This window comes from Salvelinus sp. IW2-2015, unplaced genomic scaffold, assembly GCF_002910315.2.
Source record: "Salvelinus sp. IW2-2015 unplaced genomic scaffold, ASM291031v2 Un_scaffold245, whole genome shotgun sequence".
NCBI lineage: Eukaryota > Metazoa > Chordata > Actinopteri > Salmoniformes > Salmonidae > Salvelinus > Salvelinus sp. IW2-2015.
The window spans coordinates 1,557,590-1,575,727 of NW_019942528.1; the positions used below are offsets into that span (position 1 = coordinate 1,557,590).

The 18,138-nt window shown below is 46.4% G+C and overlaps 1 protein-coding gene across 6 annotated transcripts in view; it reads left to right on the forward strand.

Moving 5' to 3' along the window:
* Nucleotides 1-18,138, forward strand: part of LOC112068216 (echinoderm microtubule-associated protein-like 1) — an 83,443-nt gene that overhangs the window by 44,717 nt on the left and 20,588 nt on the right. For 2 of the 6 annotated variants that reach the window (XM_024135308.2, XM_024135312.2), the window contains 12 exons: nt 263-291; nt 1,703-1,729; nt 3,956-4,085; nt 8,206-8,355; nt 9,301-9,370; nt 9,482-9,592; nt 9,728-9,823; nt 10,027-10,161; nt 10,485-10,584; nt 11,090-11,241; nt 11,636-11,761; nt 12,027-12,158. In XM_024135308.2, the coding sequence (XP_023991076.1) occupies nt 263-291; nt 1,703-1,729; nt 3,956-4,085; nt 8,206-8,355; nt 9,301-9,370; nt 9,482-9,592; nt 9,728-9,823; nt 10,027-10,161; nt 10,485-10,584; nt 11,090-11,241; nt 11,636-11,761; nt 12,027-12,158 (1,258 nt within the window). The remainder of the gene's footprint in view (nt 1-262; nt 292-1,702; nt 1,730-3,955; nt 4,086-8,205; nt 8,356-9,300; nt 9,371-9,481; nt 9,593-9,727; nt 9,824-10,026; nt 10,162-10,484; nt 10,585-11,089; nt 11,242-11,635; nt 11,762-12,026; nt 12,159-18,138) is intronic. The other 4 variants (XM_024135311.2, XM_024135313.2, XM_024135309.2 and 1 more) reach the window with 3 other exon arrangements.

Genomic DNA, 18,138 nt, shown 5'->3' on the forward strand with positions numbered 1-18,138 from the left:
TTATCCTCAACACCCAGACTTGGGTAGTGTTCAGTAGGCCACACCGTAGCAAAATGTTTTAAAACAGAAAACGAAAACAAGCATTTCTTATTGGAAACCTACCGGTTATAGTCAGTTCCATAATGATTCACCCTAATGCACATGACCCTGGGATCAAGTAGTGTTTGCTTTCTTTCAAATACTTCATCTGCACTTGATTAAACCTATCTGGCACATTGCCTGGTTTAGTGTTGACATTTTTTTTTTTTTACTCACTCCGCAGCAAACTTAAGGAGCCTGTTTTCAATGCAGGTAAGAGCCAACTATATCAGTGATGCCATGCACTCAGTGGCTCCCTGTAAATTTGAGATTTAAAGCTTTTGAGAGACATACCGTAACACAACCCTTGAAAATGTCCTTGCTTTTGTTTTGCATGATCTATAGACACATGATAGATGTTATCAACTGACCATTTGAGCCATTGTTCTGTTAAATGGTTGGATTCGTACAATTTGTCAGCATTGTTTGTCAGACGTGCACAATAAATGCAAGGTATGTTACAGGTTAAAGCCAGGCTAAAGCCAGGGCCTGTGTCCCAGCAGGCAAAACTGGTTGCAATGATGTCTTAGTCACATCATTTTGGGTTATAATGATGCGGAAATGAAATCATTTAAACCACTTTTGCCCACTTGGTCAATTCCCAGCTCACGGAGTGCCACTCAAGGATGTTCCGTGATGTGCTGTGATAGTATAGTGGTGACGTTTGTCTTGTAACGTGTTAAAAACGTTCATCCTTCAACCAATAATCATCCATCCCTCCATAATCACTTCCATCCTCCCATAAATTCTTACGAAGTATTTCAACCTCCGTTGTCATCTATGATTTCCTTACGAGTCATGCACATGTGCTATTTATTTATTTTACTGTATGAGTTTGTATACTGCAGTAGTAACAATTAAACACCACGAGATAAGATTAATTGTGATGAGAAAGAAGCGACTCCGGAATGGTATTGATTGCTGGGCAAATTAGACTGCTGTAGCCCATTAGGCTGATTTACCTGGTGTAATTCTCCATGATCGATCATCACCCCTCTGAACCTTACTTTGGCTGGGGGTTACTTTGGCTTGAGTGCTGATGAGCAGAGAAGATGTACCGGAACCACGATTAACGTAGTCTTGTTGAAGATTTTAATTCCTTATTGTCCTATAATAACCCGATCAAACCAGCATAGTCCCAGGGTAGTGTCATGAACGTTCAACCCGAAAGAGAAGTCATTCAGTCAATGTAAATAACTGATTAGACATAACAGCTATTGAGATGATACCTAAACAGTACTCACATATAATACGTGAAATTGTTGACTGTTTTTTAGAATCTCTCTATAGCCCATCATAAGCTAAWCTTCCAATAATCCTTAAAGAAACAAACAAGGGACACAAACAGTACATGCTTAGCCTATGGGAAATCATTAGCTGCTCCTGTTCAGACTGGTAGATCAGATAGATAGATAGATCGATACAGAAATAGATAGATACAGAAAAGACCTTAACCACAATAGCCTAAGTGTTGCCAAGAAGAGGCTGAGACAAGGCGCTTGCATAAAACGGAGGCGACACGAAAAATGTAATGGAAAAAGTCACAATGCTGAGTAAGTCCAGGTCAGGAACCAATGCAAAACCTCACCTGGTCCTTCTGTCCCCTTCTCTGTGAACTCACAAGGGATGCGACGAGTGACACACTGCAAAGGTAGGCCTTGGTCCTCAAGCCCCCTTACCTTAGCAGCTCTCTGGACATTGTGTTCTCCTAAGGCCTTAGAAGAAAACGTTAATATACACATAAATTTGCCATATGTGGCATGGAGGGGTTTTAGCCGACAGACTATCTCACCATCATGGGAATTGCGCCCAAGGATATTGTCTGGTAGCTAAAATCTCACCATGCGTAGTCGGACAGATATTACGTTGCACATATCTGCTGCTATTAGAGTTAGACTACCAGCTATTGTTCTTTTCTCATGCGAGAACGTATAGTAAAGGCTACTGACTCCTTTTGCCTTAGTGATTCATAGGCCCAATTCACAGAGAGCTGCCCCATGGTAGGGGTGGGGTTGGGTTGACAGTGAGTAACACTGAGAGTTTGAACTGTGTGTGGTTGATTGCAGTGCTGCTGTTACACTAGCTGTCAACCGTATTGTGGAATTGTCACTTTCTAGATGTGTTTGCTCACAGCCATGCAGCGCTCTTTTGTCCTTGTCACCATAGAAACCCCACCAAATATTTCCTGCAGTGCACACTAATCTTCTAAGAGGCCCTTTTCAGAYCACAAAGAGACGATTTTATTGTGCTTGTATTATGTATCTTCAAAAGGGCTGTTTGCATTACCAGCCGATGCAATGTCTTTACTTTATAGCTTTTGAAATCTTTAGCCATCTCTTGCATGGCCTTCAGTATGGGGTTTTGATGCATAGCTTGCGGATAATTTCAATAAGCCTGGCTAAAGAAAGATGAATTGAGAAAGAGACACGTTTGGAAGCAGTGTTGTGAAACTCATGGTCCTTTAGCCAGGCGGTGGAAAAAGAAAGAGAAAAAGAAAAGAAATGGCAGGTCCATGGTAAATGCTGGGTCAAGTAAAGTGAACATGTTTAAATAATTCATGCTGTTCACCTTGACGCCAGCAAAAGTAGACCAAAAAGAGTCACTTCGTTATGTCAGATTTATCATAGACAATAGTTATATGTTGAGCTGATGATGCACTCTTTTAGTAAAAGTCTGAAACGTGACTTGAAGAGTGAGAGCCCCAGTAGTTTAGCCCACCTGCGGTTGTTACCCAGTAGATACTGAAGCTTGTCTCGTACCAGTCCCGTGTTTTGTGGTCGTATGGTAGCATTTGTGGTAGCATAGCAGCCAGTTGTCGATCACATCTAACTTGGGTATATTCTACCAACCCCTCCTACCCATTCCTTCTGATCCCTCTCCAATTCTACCACCTCACCTACCTAGTAACCGTGCAGATATATCTGGCCCATCCGTCAAAAAGGACTGGAACCGCTGAGGCGCCCAAATCCACCTCAGCAGCCGTGTCTGGCCGCTCCTCCGCTCCCCCCGCTGCGCCTGACTCGAGGAGCGCGTCTGACAAGTCTGTCAAGTCCAATGGAGTCAGGAAGACCCCGACGTTTGCTCTCCCCCTGAGAAAGTCAGTCAGCCAGTCGTCCTACACCCCCTACTCCCCCTTAGACAAGCCAAGCTACAGGAGCCCCGTCAAATCCCCCAGCCAGTACTTCCAAATCTGTTACTAAGCTAGACCTATACCAGCTTTTGGAATTAGMTTGGAAGAGGTAACCGTCGATGTAAAAATGGATTTAAAAAAACATTCCTCTCATGACTGTCATGTTTCAGGGTTTTTTGTGTGTTTTTGGGATCTTTTTTGTTGTTTTTGGTCACACATTGACATGGTTTTGACTCTTATTTGTGTGTCCTCTGGTTGGTTTGTTCAGATTCTGTTTCTCATTCCCCTGCTGTGGCACCATAAGCCTATGTTTTTGCTTGTTTTGTCTTCTCGTGTTTACTTGCGTGTTGTACTGTATGTTAAACAAATGCTATGATGCTACGTAACAATGCAAACTGCCTGCTTTTCATTTTGCACCATTCATTGTTATTATCTGAATGTATTTGAAATTACTAATAAAAGGGAATCAAAAGCCTATCCATCTCTGTGTTTGCTAATCTATACTTTTCCTTACTAAATTAATTTACTCCTTTGCAACAACAAAAAAATGTGTTGCACATCAACATCTCATCACCATAACTGTTGATACTTCCTTTCTCGTTGCATCCTCCTCTCACGCATGAGTCTCCAAACCAAACTTTCATTTTCACTCCTCTCACACACTGTTCCCACCATCACCAACACTCCTCCTCGTTACCAATGAGTCATAACAAATTGTCCACTGAAAATGTCTGTTGCTTTTTTTAGAGGAAGGGTATGTGAAAATGTATTTGAAGGGACGACCCATCACCATGTACATGCCCAAAGACCTTGTGGAGACCTACTGCCTGGAAGCCAAATCGGACCTGCCAAACAAAAAGCTCAAACTGGACTGGGTGTATCCTTTTTCACTGTTGTAGGTTCAGACAGCTAGGTGTATTTCAATAGATAAGAAACTGTTTGTTACGTGGCATTACAACATTTGAGTTATGTTTATAACAATAGGCTTGAAAGTCCATGCTTTCAGGACAGAGATGTATTGTGACTCGCAAGATGTATCCCCCTATGTATTGTGAGGTTACACATTCGACAAAGTTATATTCTTACTGCGTTCTATTGCACAGGTGTGAAAGTCACATCTGGATGTTCCAATAAATCTTTTTCCCTAATCATGTCACGCCCTTGGGGTTCTCTATGGTGCAGTAGGTCAGAGCGTGACTAGGGGGTGTTCTAGTATTATATTTCTATGTTGGTGTGAGTATGGTTCCCAATTGGAGGCAGCTGATTATCGTTGCCTCTAATTGGGGATCATATTTAATGTGGTCCTTTTCTCACCTGCGTTTGTGGGATATTGTTTTGTGTGAGTGCATTCAGCACCACGTAGTTCACGTTCGTTGTATGTTTATTGTTTTTGTTTAAGTTTTCACTGCATATAAATATGTGGAACCCAACTCACGCTACGCCTTGGTCCGTCAATTATCACGACCATGACAAATCAATAAAATTGAATCAATCAAATGTATTGTTACGGCTGATTTCCTCCTCTTCGTCTGAAGAGGAGGTGTAGGGATCGGACCAAGACGCAGAGTGGAAAGTGTCCATGTTTTATTACGAAATAAACTGAACACTACACGAAACAAAATAACAAAGAGAATCTAACAAGAAAACAGTCCCGTGTGGCACGAACACTGACACGAAATACAAACACCCACAAACACACACGTGAACCCCGGCTGCCTAAGTATGATTCTCAATCAGGGACAACGATTGACAGCTGCCTCTGATTGAGAATCATACCAGGCCGAACGCACAAAACCCCAACATAGAAAACAACACATAGACAACCCACCCAACTCACGCCCTGACCATACTAAATAAATACAAAACAAGAGAAACCAGGTCAGGAACGTGAACAGAACCCCCCCCTTAAGGTGCGAACTCCGAACGCACCAGCTAAAACTCTAGGGGAGGGTCTGGGTGGGCGTCTGTCCGCGATGGCGGCTCTGGCGCGGGACGTGGACCCCACTTTAACAATGTCTTTGTCCCGCTCCATAATCGCCCCCGTGGCCTTCTATGAGGCGATCCTCGCCGCCGACCTTGGCCTGGGACCCTAGCCATGGGTCCCGAATGCACGGGGAATTCCGGCAGCACCGGACAGGCGGGAGACTCCGGCAGCGCTGGAGTGAAGGGCGCCTCTGGCAGATCCTGGCTGGCGGATCCTGGCTGGCTGGCGGATCCTGGCTGGCTGGCTTGGCGGATCCTGGCTGGCTGGCTCTGGCGATCCTGGCTGGCTGGCTCTGGCGGATCCTGGCTGGCTGGCTCTGGCTGCTCCTGGCTGGCTGGCTCTGGCAGCTCCTGGCTGGCTGGCTCTGGCAGCTCCTGGCTGGCTGGCTCTGGCTGCTCCTGTCTGGCGGACGGCTCTGGCTGCTCCTGTCTGGCGGACGGCTCTCGCTGCTCCTGTCTGGCGGACGGCTCTGGCTGCTCCTGTCTGGCGGACGGCTCTGACGGCTCGGGACAGACGAGCAGCTCTGACGGCTCGGGACAGACGGACAGCTCTGACGGCTCGGGAAAGACGGACAGTTCTGACGGCTCGGGACAGACGGACAGCTCTGACGGCTCGGGACAGACGGACAGCTCTGACGGCTCGGACACAGGACGGACCGCGCTGGGCAGGCAGGCAGCTCAGACAGCGTTGGGCAGGCAGGCAGTTCAGACAGCGCTGGGCAGGCAGGCAGTTTCAGATACAGCGCTGGGCAGGCAGGCAGTTCAGACAGCGCTGGGCAGGCAGGCAGTTCAGACTCTGGCTGCGCTGGAGAGGAGGAAGGCTCTGACAGCGCTGGACAGGTGGGAGCAACTGGCCCGAGGAGACGCACTGGAGACCAGATGCGTTGGGCCGGCTTCATGACACCCGGCTCGATGCCCAACCTAGCCCTACCAGTGCGGCAAGGTGGAATAGCCCGCACTGGGCTAAGCACACGTACTGGGGACACCGTGCGCTCCACCGCATAACACGGTGTCTGACCAGTACGACGCCCTCTCACTCCACGGTAAGCACGGGGAGTTGGCTCAGGTCTCCTACCCGGCTTTGCCACACTCCGCGTGTGCAATGCAGATGTAGAAGTACGGTGGCTAGGAAAAACTCTCTAGAAAGGCAGGAACCTAGGAAGAAACCTAGAGAGAAACCAGTGGCCCTGTGGCCCTGTCCGACGAAACCCACAGACAGTGCCAACCAGGCAGGATATAACCCCACCCACTTTGCAAAAGCACAGCCCCCACACCACTAGAGGGATATCAACAGATCACCAACTTACTACCCTGAGACAAGGCTGAGTATAGCCCACGATGATCTTCTCCACCGCACGTAAGTGACTCAACCCACTCAAGTCGAGTATAGCGAGAAAAAAAAGCCTTGCACAAAGTGATGCACACCTCCTAGGGACAGCATGGGAGAGCACTAGTAAGCCAGTGGCTCAGCCCCCGTAATAGGGTCAGAGGCAGAGAATCCCAGTGGAGAGAGGTGAGCCGGCCAGGTAGAGACCGCAAGGGCAGTTCATCACTCCAGTGCCTTGCCGTTCACCTTCGCATCCCTGGGCCAGACTACACTCAATCATAGGACCTACTGAAGAGATGAGTCTTCAGTAAAGACTTAAAGGTCGAGACTGAGTTGGCATCTCACATGGTTAGGCAGACCATTCCATAAAAATTCAGCTCTAAAGGAGAAAGCCCTGCTTGTGACCGTAGCGTACGTGTAGGTATGTACGGCAGGACCAAATCGGAAAGATAAGTAGGAGCAAGTCCATGTAATGCTTTGTGGGTTAGCAGTAAAACCTTGAAATCAGCCCTAGCCTTAACAGAAAGCCYGTGTAGAGAGGCTAGCACTGGAGTAAAATGATCACATTTTTGGGTTCTAGTCAAGATTCTAGCAGCCGTATTTAGCACTAACTGAAGTTTATTTAGTGCTTTATTCAGGTAGCCGGAGAGTAGAGCATTGCAGTTGTCTAATCTAGAAGTGACAAAAGCATTGATTAGCTTTACTGGATAATTTGTGTACAGAAAGTTTCAGATTTTTGCAATGTTTCTAGGATGGAAGAAAGCTGCCCTTGAAATATACTTGATATGTTCGTCAAAAGAGAGATCAGGGTCCAGAGTAACGCCAAGGTCCTTCACAGTTTTATTTGAGACAACTTCTTCCGAGTTTAAAAGGAAAAAATGGGCCGCCATCACCTCCTTATGTCTGAAACACAGGCTTCCAAGGTAGGCAATTTTGGGGCTTCACCATGTTTCATCGAAATGTAGATCTGTGTGTCGTCCGCATAGCAGTGAAAGTTGTCATTGTGTTTCCGAATGACATCACCAAGAAGTAGAATATATAGTGAAAACAATAGTGGTCCTAAAACGGAACCTTAAGGAACACCGAAACTTACCATTGATATGTCAGAGGGCAAACCATCCACTGAAACCATCCTAATCATTCCTAATGCACACTACAGTACCAACCCAACTCCCTGCATACAGCAATTGCTCAAGTCCAGAAGCCAGCAGGCTGAGCTGAAAATGTAGTCAGCTCCCTCTTTTCTCCTCTCTTTCCCTGATGGAATCAACCCCCATTTCAGCAAACAGAGGAGATTATAATGGGTATAAAAAAATAWATATTTTTGAATCACCAGGATCAGGATGAAATTATGAGTTTTCTGTGCTGTCTAGTGTTTCACTTGAGTTGACTGTGGATTTTCCAACAAAGGACAGATAAATAGAACTGACTTTCAAATGACGCCACCGTAGTCTATATTTACAACCTATCATACAGGCAAACGATACGATTGGTATCTTACTGAATTTTCCATTTGGAACTCAGAAAGATCTGTATGATAGGTTGTAAATATAGACTACGGTGACGTGAGGGGCCAAGCAGCTTTTATTTAAGTGCCTCATTGAATTCAATCAAACTATATTGGTTAATATGTAAGCTAAAGTTGATGTCCTATTGAAGTTATGTGGATCTTGACCTAGATGCCCAGTTATGGGTACAGGGGACGTGACTGTCGCTCTAACCTGTACCTGTTACCCACGGGAGAGACGGTGTACTTCATTGCATCAGTTGTGGTGCTGTACAACGTGGACGAGCAGCTCCAGAGACACTACACCGGGCACACTGATGACATCAAGTGGTGAGAAGAAACAGAATGTGACAACACTTTATTTCTCCTGTACTGTACAACCTTTATCTGTGAAAGAATTTTGACCTGAGCTGGACGTGTGATTCTGTCCTAAGATGGACACTGTACTCATCAAACACTGCTTTATTTCACCTAGCTACAGTATAAATCATTTTCACCATCATCCATGTATCGAGAAATGTATTAAGCAATTTAAAAAAAAATGGATCTACAGTATGTTTCTAGTATCCAAAGTTTGAAGGGCTTTGCAACCCACCTTGTTGCACAACTGTGTCACGCTACCTTTGATATAAAATACTCCCTATTTCGGTACAGCCAGAGCTACCGTGACACCACTGCTTTAATCAGTATTCTCGTATAGTCCCACGGAATAACCCCTTCATCACAAGGCAGGCTAGGATAAACAGGTGGCTGGTCTGCGGCTGCTTTGTCCTCAGTGATAGCGTTGGCCAGGTAATTATCTCAGACAGAAAAGGGGTGGTCCGTGATATAATAAGCTGAAACTGGAGGGGTCGCCCTGGGGTCATGCTCATAATGAATAATTAGAGTTGAGTCAAGACTGGGCATAGAAAGATGTTAGCTTCCTTTTCACTGTAGTACTGATATTCTTGACTTTCATTTAGGCATAGTGCCCTTCTGTTGTGCCCTTCTATCAGAAGCTGTCAGTAACAGAAGGGGAAGAAGGGGATAGTCTTGTCAACATCAGTAAGAATCAATCACACATGACTTAGGCTACTGTAACTGAATCCCATAAGCTTCAGTCTGACAGACTAGAACAACATCGATGCTATACTAGCAACTCATAGATTCATACTACACAAAACACTTCTCTTTGATATGCTTTGAGGTCTCTGTGGGTTTTCATCATCGTTCAAACCGGCCTTCAGATGTTCAAAGTGTTTGCCGTCTCTCTGTTCCTCTGTTTGTGTTCTATAGTCTGGCTGTCCATCCTGATAAAATCACCATAGCAACGGGACAGGTGGCAGGCACCTCTTCTGAAGGCAAAGTAAGTGACCTCTCACCCTTACATAACTTTGAACCTATGAACAGTTCACTTATTTAATAATACGAAATAATGTGTGTGTACGTGTGTGTGTGTGTGTGTGTGTACTGACAGCAGTTGGCTCCTCATGTGCGGGTCTGGGACTCAGTGAGTCTCAACACCCTCCACGTTCTGGGAACAGGCTTCTTTGACCGCGCCCTGGTTTGCCTCGCCTTCTCAAAATCGGTAAGCTATGGACCCTTTATGAAAACAATCGTAGCTGATATATGAACCAGATGTTGAGTGTGCTTTGACTGGTCAGAAAAGCTTTCTTAAATAACTGAGGACAGGGCTGATCCCTCTCTCTGTTGGTCTGTGCAGAACGGAGGCAACACTCTGTGTGTAGTAGACGACTCCAACGACCATGTGCTCTCTGTGTGGGACTGGCAGAGAGAGGAAAGACTGGCTGATGTCAAGGTGAGTGTCTGTGTGTCCGACTGGGGTTTGAACCTGTGCGCATCAAGACTTTGTTAGCCCTCTAAACTAATGCCTAGGCATTAGCTCGGGGATTCAACGCGAGTCTTCAGGTCTCGGGAAYGCTTACCTGGCTTTGGAGTTGCTCTATTGATCCTCATAAACGTTTGACACGTGTAACGATGATTGTTTCTGTCCCATTACAGTGTTCCAACGAGGCAGTGTTCGCTGCCGACTTCCACCCCACTGACACCAACATTATAGTCACGTGTGGGAAGTCACACCTCTACTTCTGGACACTGGAGAGGGGTACCCTTACCAAGAAGCAAGGCTTGTTTGAGGTATGACATGAGATTTCTCATTTATACTGCCTCATGTTCGCTTGCTTGATTATCTGAGTTTTTAGAGGAAATGTATTTGCCAAAATCAATATAATTTATGCCATTTTGCAGAATGTTTTATCTAAACTCAATGTAGCTTGAACAGGCTGTGTTGCTTTTGCTCTTTAGTTCTTCAGCCAATGTTAGAGAATGTCATATTTTCAGGTTTTCAATAGTTAGTTTCTCTGTAGTGTTGTTGAAGCTGCATGTCTGTTTTCTGACAATACAACTCTGTTTTATCTCTGCCCCCCAAGTAAATAAAGCCATATTTATGTTCCTTGCAGAAACAAGAGAAGCCCAAGTTTGTCTTGTGTGTGACTTTTTCAGAAAATGGAGACACTATAACTGGAGACTCAAGTGGAAATATACTGGTGTGGGGAAAAGGTAAAACTGTCATTCGATAGAATGAGCCATCAAACTCAAAAGGGTTCTACCTGGAACCAAAAAGGCTTCTTCAAAGGGTGGGGGACAGCCAAAGAACCCCTTTAAGTTCCTTTTTTCTCAGAATGCAGGTCCCTGTCCAGTTGTGTTTATTACATTTACATTTTAGTCATTTAGCAGACACTCTTATCCAGATAGACTTACAGGAGCAATTGGTGTTAAGTGCTCAACGGGGCACATGGACAGATTTTTCAGCTAGTTGGCTTGGTCATTCAAACTAGCGACCTTTCGGTTACTGGCCCATTGTTTTCCCCCATTTTGGCTCATCAAAAGACTCTTTATTATGAGAGAGTTGTCAGGTGGCTGGGGTCAGAATATGGTCATGCCTAGGATAGAACAACAAGGCCTGTCTTGTGAGTGAACCGCTCCTGACCATGTGTTGTAGAACAAACAGCTAGCTATCTTCTGCCTTCTCCAATGGTGTTTTGTCTTTCTCTCTGTTTTACAGGCACTAATCGAATTAGCCACGCTATTCAGGGTGCACACGAGGGGAGCATCTTTGCACTGTGTATGTTGAGGAACAGCACACTGGTGTCAGGGGGAAAAGATCGGAAACTCCTCTCTTGGGATGGGAGCTACCAGCAGATCCAATCGGTTGAGGTGAGACACATTAGGATTCGTGTACATACACCCAAAAAAGTAGTCCCGTGATATAGGCCATTTCCATAGTACACTTTTTATGAATACACCTACAGTATAAGTGCTTCCGAAGGAGACTGATTCTGCATACTGCAGCCCTGGCAAAAGATGATGCTAGCTTTTTCAGAAATATGGGGGTTTTGGTTGATGCATGTACACAGTAAGTATTTATGTAAACAGTAATACCAATGATTTGTACAAGGAAAACAATGTTCTCTTTTACAATTTCCCTTCTCCGTACCCCCCACCCAGCCATCTGTAAAAATCAAACATGGATAAAATAAAGAAAACAACCCTCACATTTACGGTGGGAGGAAGCTTACCACAATAATATTTATTTTCCCACCTTTCCCAGGTTCCTGAGTTATTTGGCCCCATCCGCACTGTTGCCGAGGGCAAAAGGGAGAGTGTGCTTATTGGGACCACCAGGAACTATGTTCTACAAGGCAGTTTATATGGCGAATTTACCCCCATCACACAAGTGGGTAAAATCAGAGCCATATATATATATATATGGCTGCTGGTATAATTATCTGACATTCTAGTTCATGCAGACCTAGGGTGTTTGGTTATTTAGTAATGTCCAGCATCTCCTGGATAGCATGTTTGGTGCATGTATCAATGCTAATGGGAACAGATGGACCCAGTTAGAGGAAAGTACAGAATGGGACTACATTAAGCAAGTATTTGACTCTTTCTAGCAACTGATTGCCAACGATGCTAACTATGCTCCCTAACTCTTCCAGGGTCACACCGATGAGCTGTGGGGGTTGGCCYTGCACCCTTGGAAACCCCACTTCCTCACCTGTGGCCACGACAAGCATGTCAGCCTGTGGGACGCCTCCTCGCACCAGCCTGTCTGGACCAAGACTATGGAGGTAGAGAGGCAGGCAGTGCTCCCTGGGGACAACTCTGAGCCTCACACGTTATACTCAGTTAACATGAAATGTATGAGTAGAAGGGCCACAAGCTCAGCTTGTTGACTGATATGTTTGTGCTGTACAGCCAACAACTGTCACTGTCTATGCATTCGTAAATCAAGTCCTTTCAACCATCGAGCATCTGAGCTTATGATTGATTGTGGGGGAAAGGGATTGGGTGAGTGAGTGAGTGAGTGAGTGTGTATCCCACATCTATTGCTAGGGGGTAAGGATGTTAGCGACAATATAGGATGAATCCCAAGTGTTTGCAAAAATAATAATTGCTTCACAAAAATGTAATGCAATGGCAATCCAGGTTATAGGTAACAATCCTTTAAACTGTCAAAATTATTGCGCATATTAATTGTTAAAGATGGAAATTAAGATACGCAACATTTTTGAATATACTGTAGTTTTTTAGTAGTTATATACAGTTGAAGTCGGAAGTTTACATACACTTAGGTTGGAGTCATTAAAACTCGTTTTTCAACCACTCCACAAATGTCTTGTTAAGAAACTATAGTTTTGACAAGTCGGTTAGGACATCTACTTTGTGCATGACACAAGTCACTTTTCCAAAAATTGTTTACAGACAGATTATTTCACTTATTATTCACTGTTCCAGTGGGTCAGGAGTTTACAAGTTTACACCCTGGAGTTGAATGTGCCTTTAAACAGCTTGGAAAATTCCAGAAAATGATGTCATGGCTTTAGAAGATTCTGATAGGCTGGTGTACCTGTGGATGTATTTCAAGGCCTAACTTCAAACTCAGTGCCTCTTTGCTTGACATCATGGGAAAATCAAAAGATTCAGCCAAGACCACAGAAAAAAAATTGTAGACCTCCACAAGTCCGGTTCATCCTTGGGAGCAATTTCCAAACGCCTGAAGGTACCACGTTCATCTGTACAAACAATAGTATGCAAGCATAAACACCACTGGACAATGCAGCTGTCATAACCATCAGGAAGGAGACGCGCTCTGTCTCCTAGAGATGAACGTACTTTGGTGCGAAAAATGCAAATAAATCCCAGAACAACAGCAAAGACCTTGTGAAGATTCTGGAGGAAACAGGTACAAAAGTATCTATATCCACATTAAAATCTAATAAATCAAGTTTATTTTATATAGCCCTTCGTACATCAGCTAATATCTCGAAGTGCTGTACAGAAACCAGCCTAAAACCCAAACAGCAAGCAATGCAGGTGTAGAAGCACGGCGGCTAGGAAAAACTCCCTAGAAAGGCCAAAACCTAGGAAGAAGCCTAGAGAGGAACCAGGCTATGAGGGGTGGCCAGTCCTCTTCTGGCTGTGCCGGGTGGATATTATAACAGAACATGGCCAAGATGTTCAAATGTTCATAAATGACCAGCATGGTCAAATAATAATCAGGAGTAAATGTCAGTTGCTTTCATAGCCGATCATTAAGAGTATCTCTACCGCTCCTGCGGTCTCTAGAGAGAGAAGCAGGTCTGGGACAGGTAGCACGTCCGGTGGACAGGTCAGGGTTCCATAGCCGCAGGCAGAACAGTTGAAACTGGAACAGCAGTTCCAAAAAAAAGAGTCCTATATCGACATAACCTGAAAGGAAGGAAGAAGCAACTGCTCAGCAAGGAAGCAAGGAAGAAGCCACTGCTCCAAAACCCCCCCAAAAAATCCAGACTATGGTTTGCAACTGCACATGGGGACAAAGAGCGTACTTTTTGGTCTGATGAAACAAAAACAGAACTGTTTGGCCGTAATGACCATCGTTATGTTTGGAGGAAAAAGGCGGAGGATTGCAAGCTGAAGAACACCATCCCAACCGTGAAGCACGGGGGTGGCAGCATCATGTTGTGGGGGTGCTTTGCTGCAGGAGGGACTGGTGCACTTCACAAAATAGATGGCATCATGAGAACGGAAAATTCTGTGGATATATGAACAACATCTCAAGACATCAGTCAGGAAGTTAAAGCTTGGTGGCAAATGGGTCTTCTAAATGGACAATGACCCCAAGCATACTTCCAAAGTTGTGGCAAAATGGCTTAAGGACAACAAAGATCTCACCTCGTGGGGCATCAATGATCATGAGGAAGGTGAGGGATCAGCCCAGAACTACACGGCAGGACCTGGTCAATGACCTGAGAGAGCTGGGACCAACAGTCTCAAAGAAAACCATTAGTAACACACTACGCCGTCATGGATTAAAATCCGCAAGGTCCCCCTGCTCAAGCCAGCGCATGTCCAGGCCCATCTGAAGTTTGCCAATGACCACTTGGATGATCCAGAGGAGGAATGGGAGAAGGTCATGTGGTCTGATGAGACAAAAATAGAGCTTTTTGGTCTAAACTCCACTCGCCGTGTTTGGAGGAAGAAGTAGGATGAGTACAACCCCAAGAACACCATCCCAACCGTGAAGCATGGAGGTGGAAACATAATTCTTTGGGGATGCTTTTCTGCAAAGGGGACAGGACGACTGCACCGTATTGAGGGGAGGATGGATGGGGCATGTATCGCGAGATCCTTCCCTCAAGTAGAGCATTGAAGATGGGTGTGGCTGGGTCTTCCAGCATGACAACGACCCGAAACACACAGCCAGGGCAACTAAGGAGTGGCTCCGTAAGAAGCATCTTAAGGTCCTGGAGTGGCCTAGCCAGTCTCCAGACCTGAACCCAATAGAAAATCTTTGGAGGGAGCTGAAAGTCCGTATTGCCCAGCGACAACCCCGAAACCTGAAGGATCTGGAGAAGGTCTGTATGGAGGAGTGGGCCAAAATCCCTGCTGCAGTGTGTGCAAACCTGGTCAAGAACTACAGGAAACGTATGATCTCTGTAATTGCAAACAAAGGTTTCTGTACCAAATATTAAGTTCTACTTTTCTGATGTATCAAATACTTATGTCATGCAATAAAATGCAAATTATTTACTTAAAAATCATACAATCTGATTTCCTGGATTTTTGTGTGACCTATGATAAAATTACAGACCTCTACATGCTTTGTAAGTAGGAAAACTGCAAAATCGGCAGTGAATCAAATACTTGTTCTCCCCACTGTAATTGCAAAGAAATATATGGGGGACTGGAAGTGATGCAGACAATTAAAAAAACAAGGCAGAGTTCATCTCAGCCTATGCTTCCCTCCAGTCCCTCGACTTCTTGGCACTGACGGAAACATGGATTACCACTGATAACACTGCTACTCCTACTGCCTCTCTCTCGTCTGCCCACGTGTTCTCGCACACCCCGAGAGCTTCTGGTCAGCGGGTGGTGGCACTGGGATCCTCATCTCTCCCAAGTGGACATTCTCTCTTTCTCCCTGACCCATCTGTCTTCGCCTCGCTCCTTTGAAATCCATGCTGTCACAGTTACCAGCCCTTTCAAGCTTAACATCCTTATCATTTATCGCCCTCCAGGTTCCTTGGAGAGTTCATCAATGAGCTTGACGCCCTGATAAGTTCCTTTCCTGAGGATGGCTCACCTCTCACAGTTCTGGGTGACTTTAACCTCCCACGTCTACCTTTGACTCATTCCTCTCTGCCTCCTTCTTTCCACTCCTCTCCTCTTTTGACCTCACCCTCTCACTTCCCCCTACTCACAAGGCAGGCAATACGCTTGACCTCATCTTTACTAGATGCTGTTCTTCCACTAATCTCATTGCAACTCCCTCCAAGTCTCCGACCACTACCTTGTATCTTTTCCCTCTCGCTCTCATCTAACACTTCCCACACTGCCCCTACTCGGATGGTATCGCGCCGTCCCAACCTTCGTCTCTCTCCCGCTACTCTCTCCTCTTCCATCCTATCATCTCTTCCCTCTGCTCAAACCTTCTCAACCTATCTCCTGATTCTGCTCCTCAACCCTCCTCTCCTCCCTTTCTGCATCCTTTGACTCTCTATGTCCCCTATCCTCCAGGCCGGCTCGGTCCTCCCCTCCTGCTCCGTGGCTCGACGACTCATTGCGAGGCTCACAGAACAGGGCTCCGGGCAGCCGAGCGGAAATGGAGGAAAACTCCCTCCCTGCGGACCTGGCATCCTTTCACTCCTCCTCTCTACATTCTCCTCTTCTGTCTCTGCTGCTAAAGCCAATTTCTACCACTCTAAATTCCAAGCATCTGCCTCTAACCCTAGGAAGCTCTTTGCCACCTTCTCCTCCCTCCTGAATCCTCCTCCCCTCCTCCCCCCTCCTCCTCTCTGCTGATGACTTCGTCAACCATTTTGAAAAGAAGGTCGACGACATCCGATCCTCGTTTGCTAAGTCAAACGACACCGCTGGTTCTGCTCACACTGCCCTACCCTGTGCTTTGACCTCTTTCTCCCCTCTCTCTCCAGATGAAATCTCGAGTCTTTGACGGCCGGCCGCCCAACAACCTGCCCGCTTGACCCTATCCCCTCCTCTCTTTCCCAGACCATTTCCGGAGACCTTCTCCCTTACCTCACCTCGCTCATCAACTCATCCTTGACCGCTGGCTACGTCCCTTCCGTCTTCAAGAGAGCGAGAGTTGCACCCCTTCTGAAAAAACCTACACTCGATCCCTCCGATGTCAACAACTACAGACCAGTATCCCTTCTTTCTTTTCTCTCAAAACTCTTGAACGTGCCGTCCTTGGCCAGCTCTCCTGCTATCTCTCTCAGAATGACCTTCTTGATCCAAATCAGTCAGGTTTCAAGACTAGTCATTCAACTGAGACTGCTCTTCTCTGTGTCACGGAGGCGCTCCGCACTGCTAAAGCTAACTCTCTCTCCTCTGCTCTCATCCTTCTAGACCTATCGGCTGCCTTTGATACTGTGAACCATCAGATCCTCCTCTCCACCTCTCCGAGCTGGGCATCTCCGGCGCGGCCCACGCTTGGATTGCGTCCTACCTGACAGGTCGCTCCTACCAGGTGGCGTGGCGAGAATCTGTCTCGCACCACGTGCTCTCACCACTGGTGTCCCCCAGGGCTCTGTTCTAGGCCCTCTCCTATTCTCGCTATACACCAAGTCACTTGGCTCTGTCATATCCTCACATGGTCTCTCCTATCATTGCTATGCAGACGACACACAATTAATCTTCTCCTTTCCCCCCTCTGATAACCAGGTGGTGAATCGCATCTCTGCATGTCTCTGGCAGCATATAGTGTGGATGACGGATCACCACCTCAAGCTGAACTCGGCAAGACGGAGCTGCTCTTCCTCCCGGGGAAGGACTGCCCGTTCCATGATCTCGCCATCACGGTTGACAACTCCATTGTGTCCTCCTCCCAGAGTGCTAAGAACCTTGGCGTGATCCTGGACAACACCCTGTCGTTCTCAACTAACATCAAGGCGGTGACCCGTTCCTGTAGGTTCATGCTCTACAACATTCGCAGAGTACGACCCTGCCTCACGCAGGAAGCGGCGCAGGTCCTAATCCAGGCACTTGTCATCTCCGTCTGGATTACTGCAACTCGCTGTTGGCTGGGCTCCCTGCCTGTGCCATTAAACCCCTACAACTCATCCAGAACGCCGCAGCACGTCTGGTGTTCAACTTTCCCAAGTTCTCTCACGTCACCCGCTCCTCCGCTCTCCACTGGCTTCCAGTTGAAGCTCGCATCCGCTACAAGACCATGGTGCTTGCCTACGGAGCTGTGAGGGGAACGGCACCTCCGTACCTTCAGGCTCTGATCAGGCCCTACACCCAAACAAGGGCACTGCGTTCATCCACCTCTGGCCTGCTCGCCTCCCTACCTCTGAGGAAGTACAGTTCCCGCTCAGCCCAGTCAAAACTGTTCGCTGCTCTGGCACCCCAATGGTGGAACAAACTCCCTCACGACGCCAGGTCAGCGGAGTCAATCACCACCTTCCGGAGACACCTGAAACCCCACCTCTTTAAGGAATACCTAGGATAGGATAAAGTAATCCTTCTAACCCCCCCCCCCTTAAAAGATTTAGATGCACTATTGTAAAGTGGTTGTCCACTGGATATCATAAGGTGAATGCACCA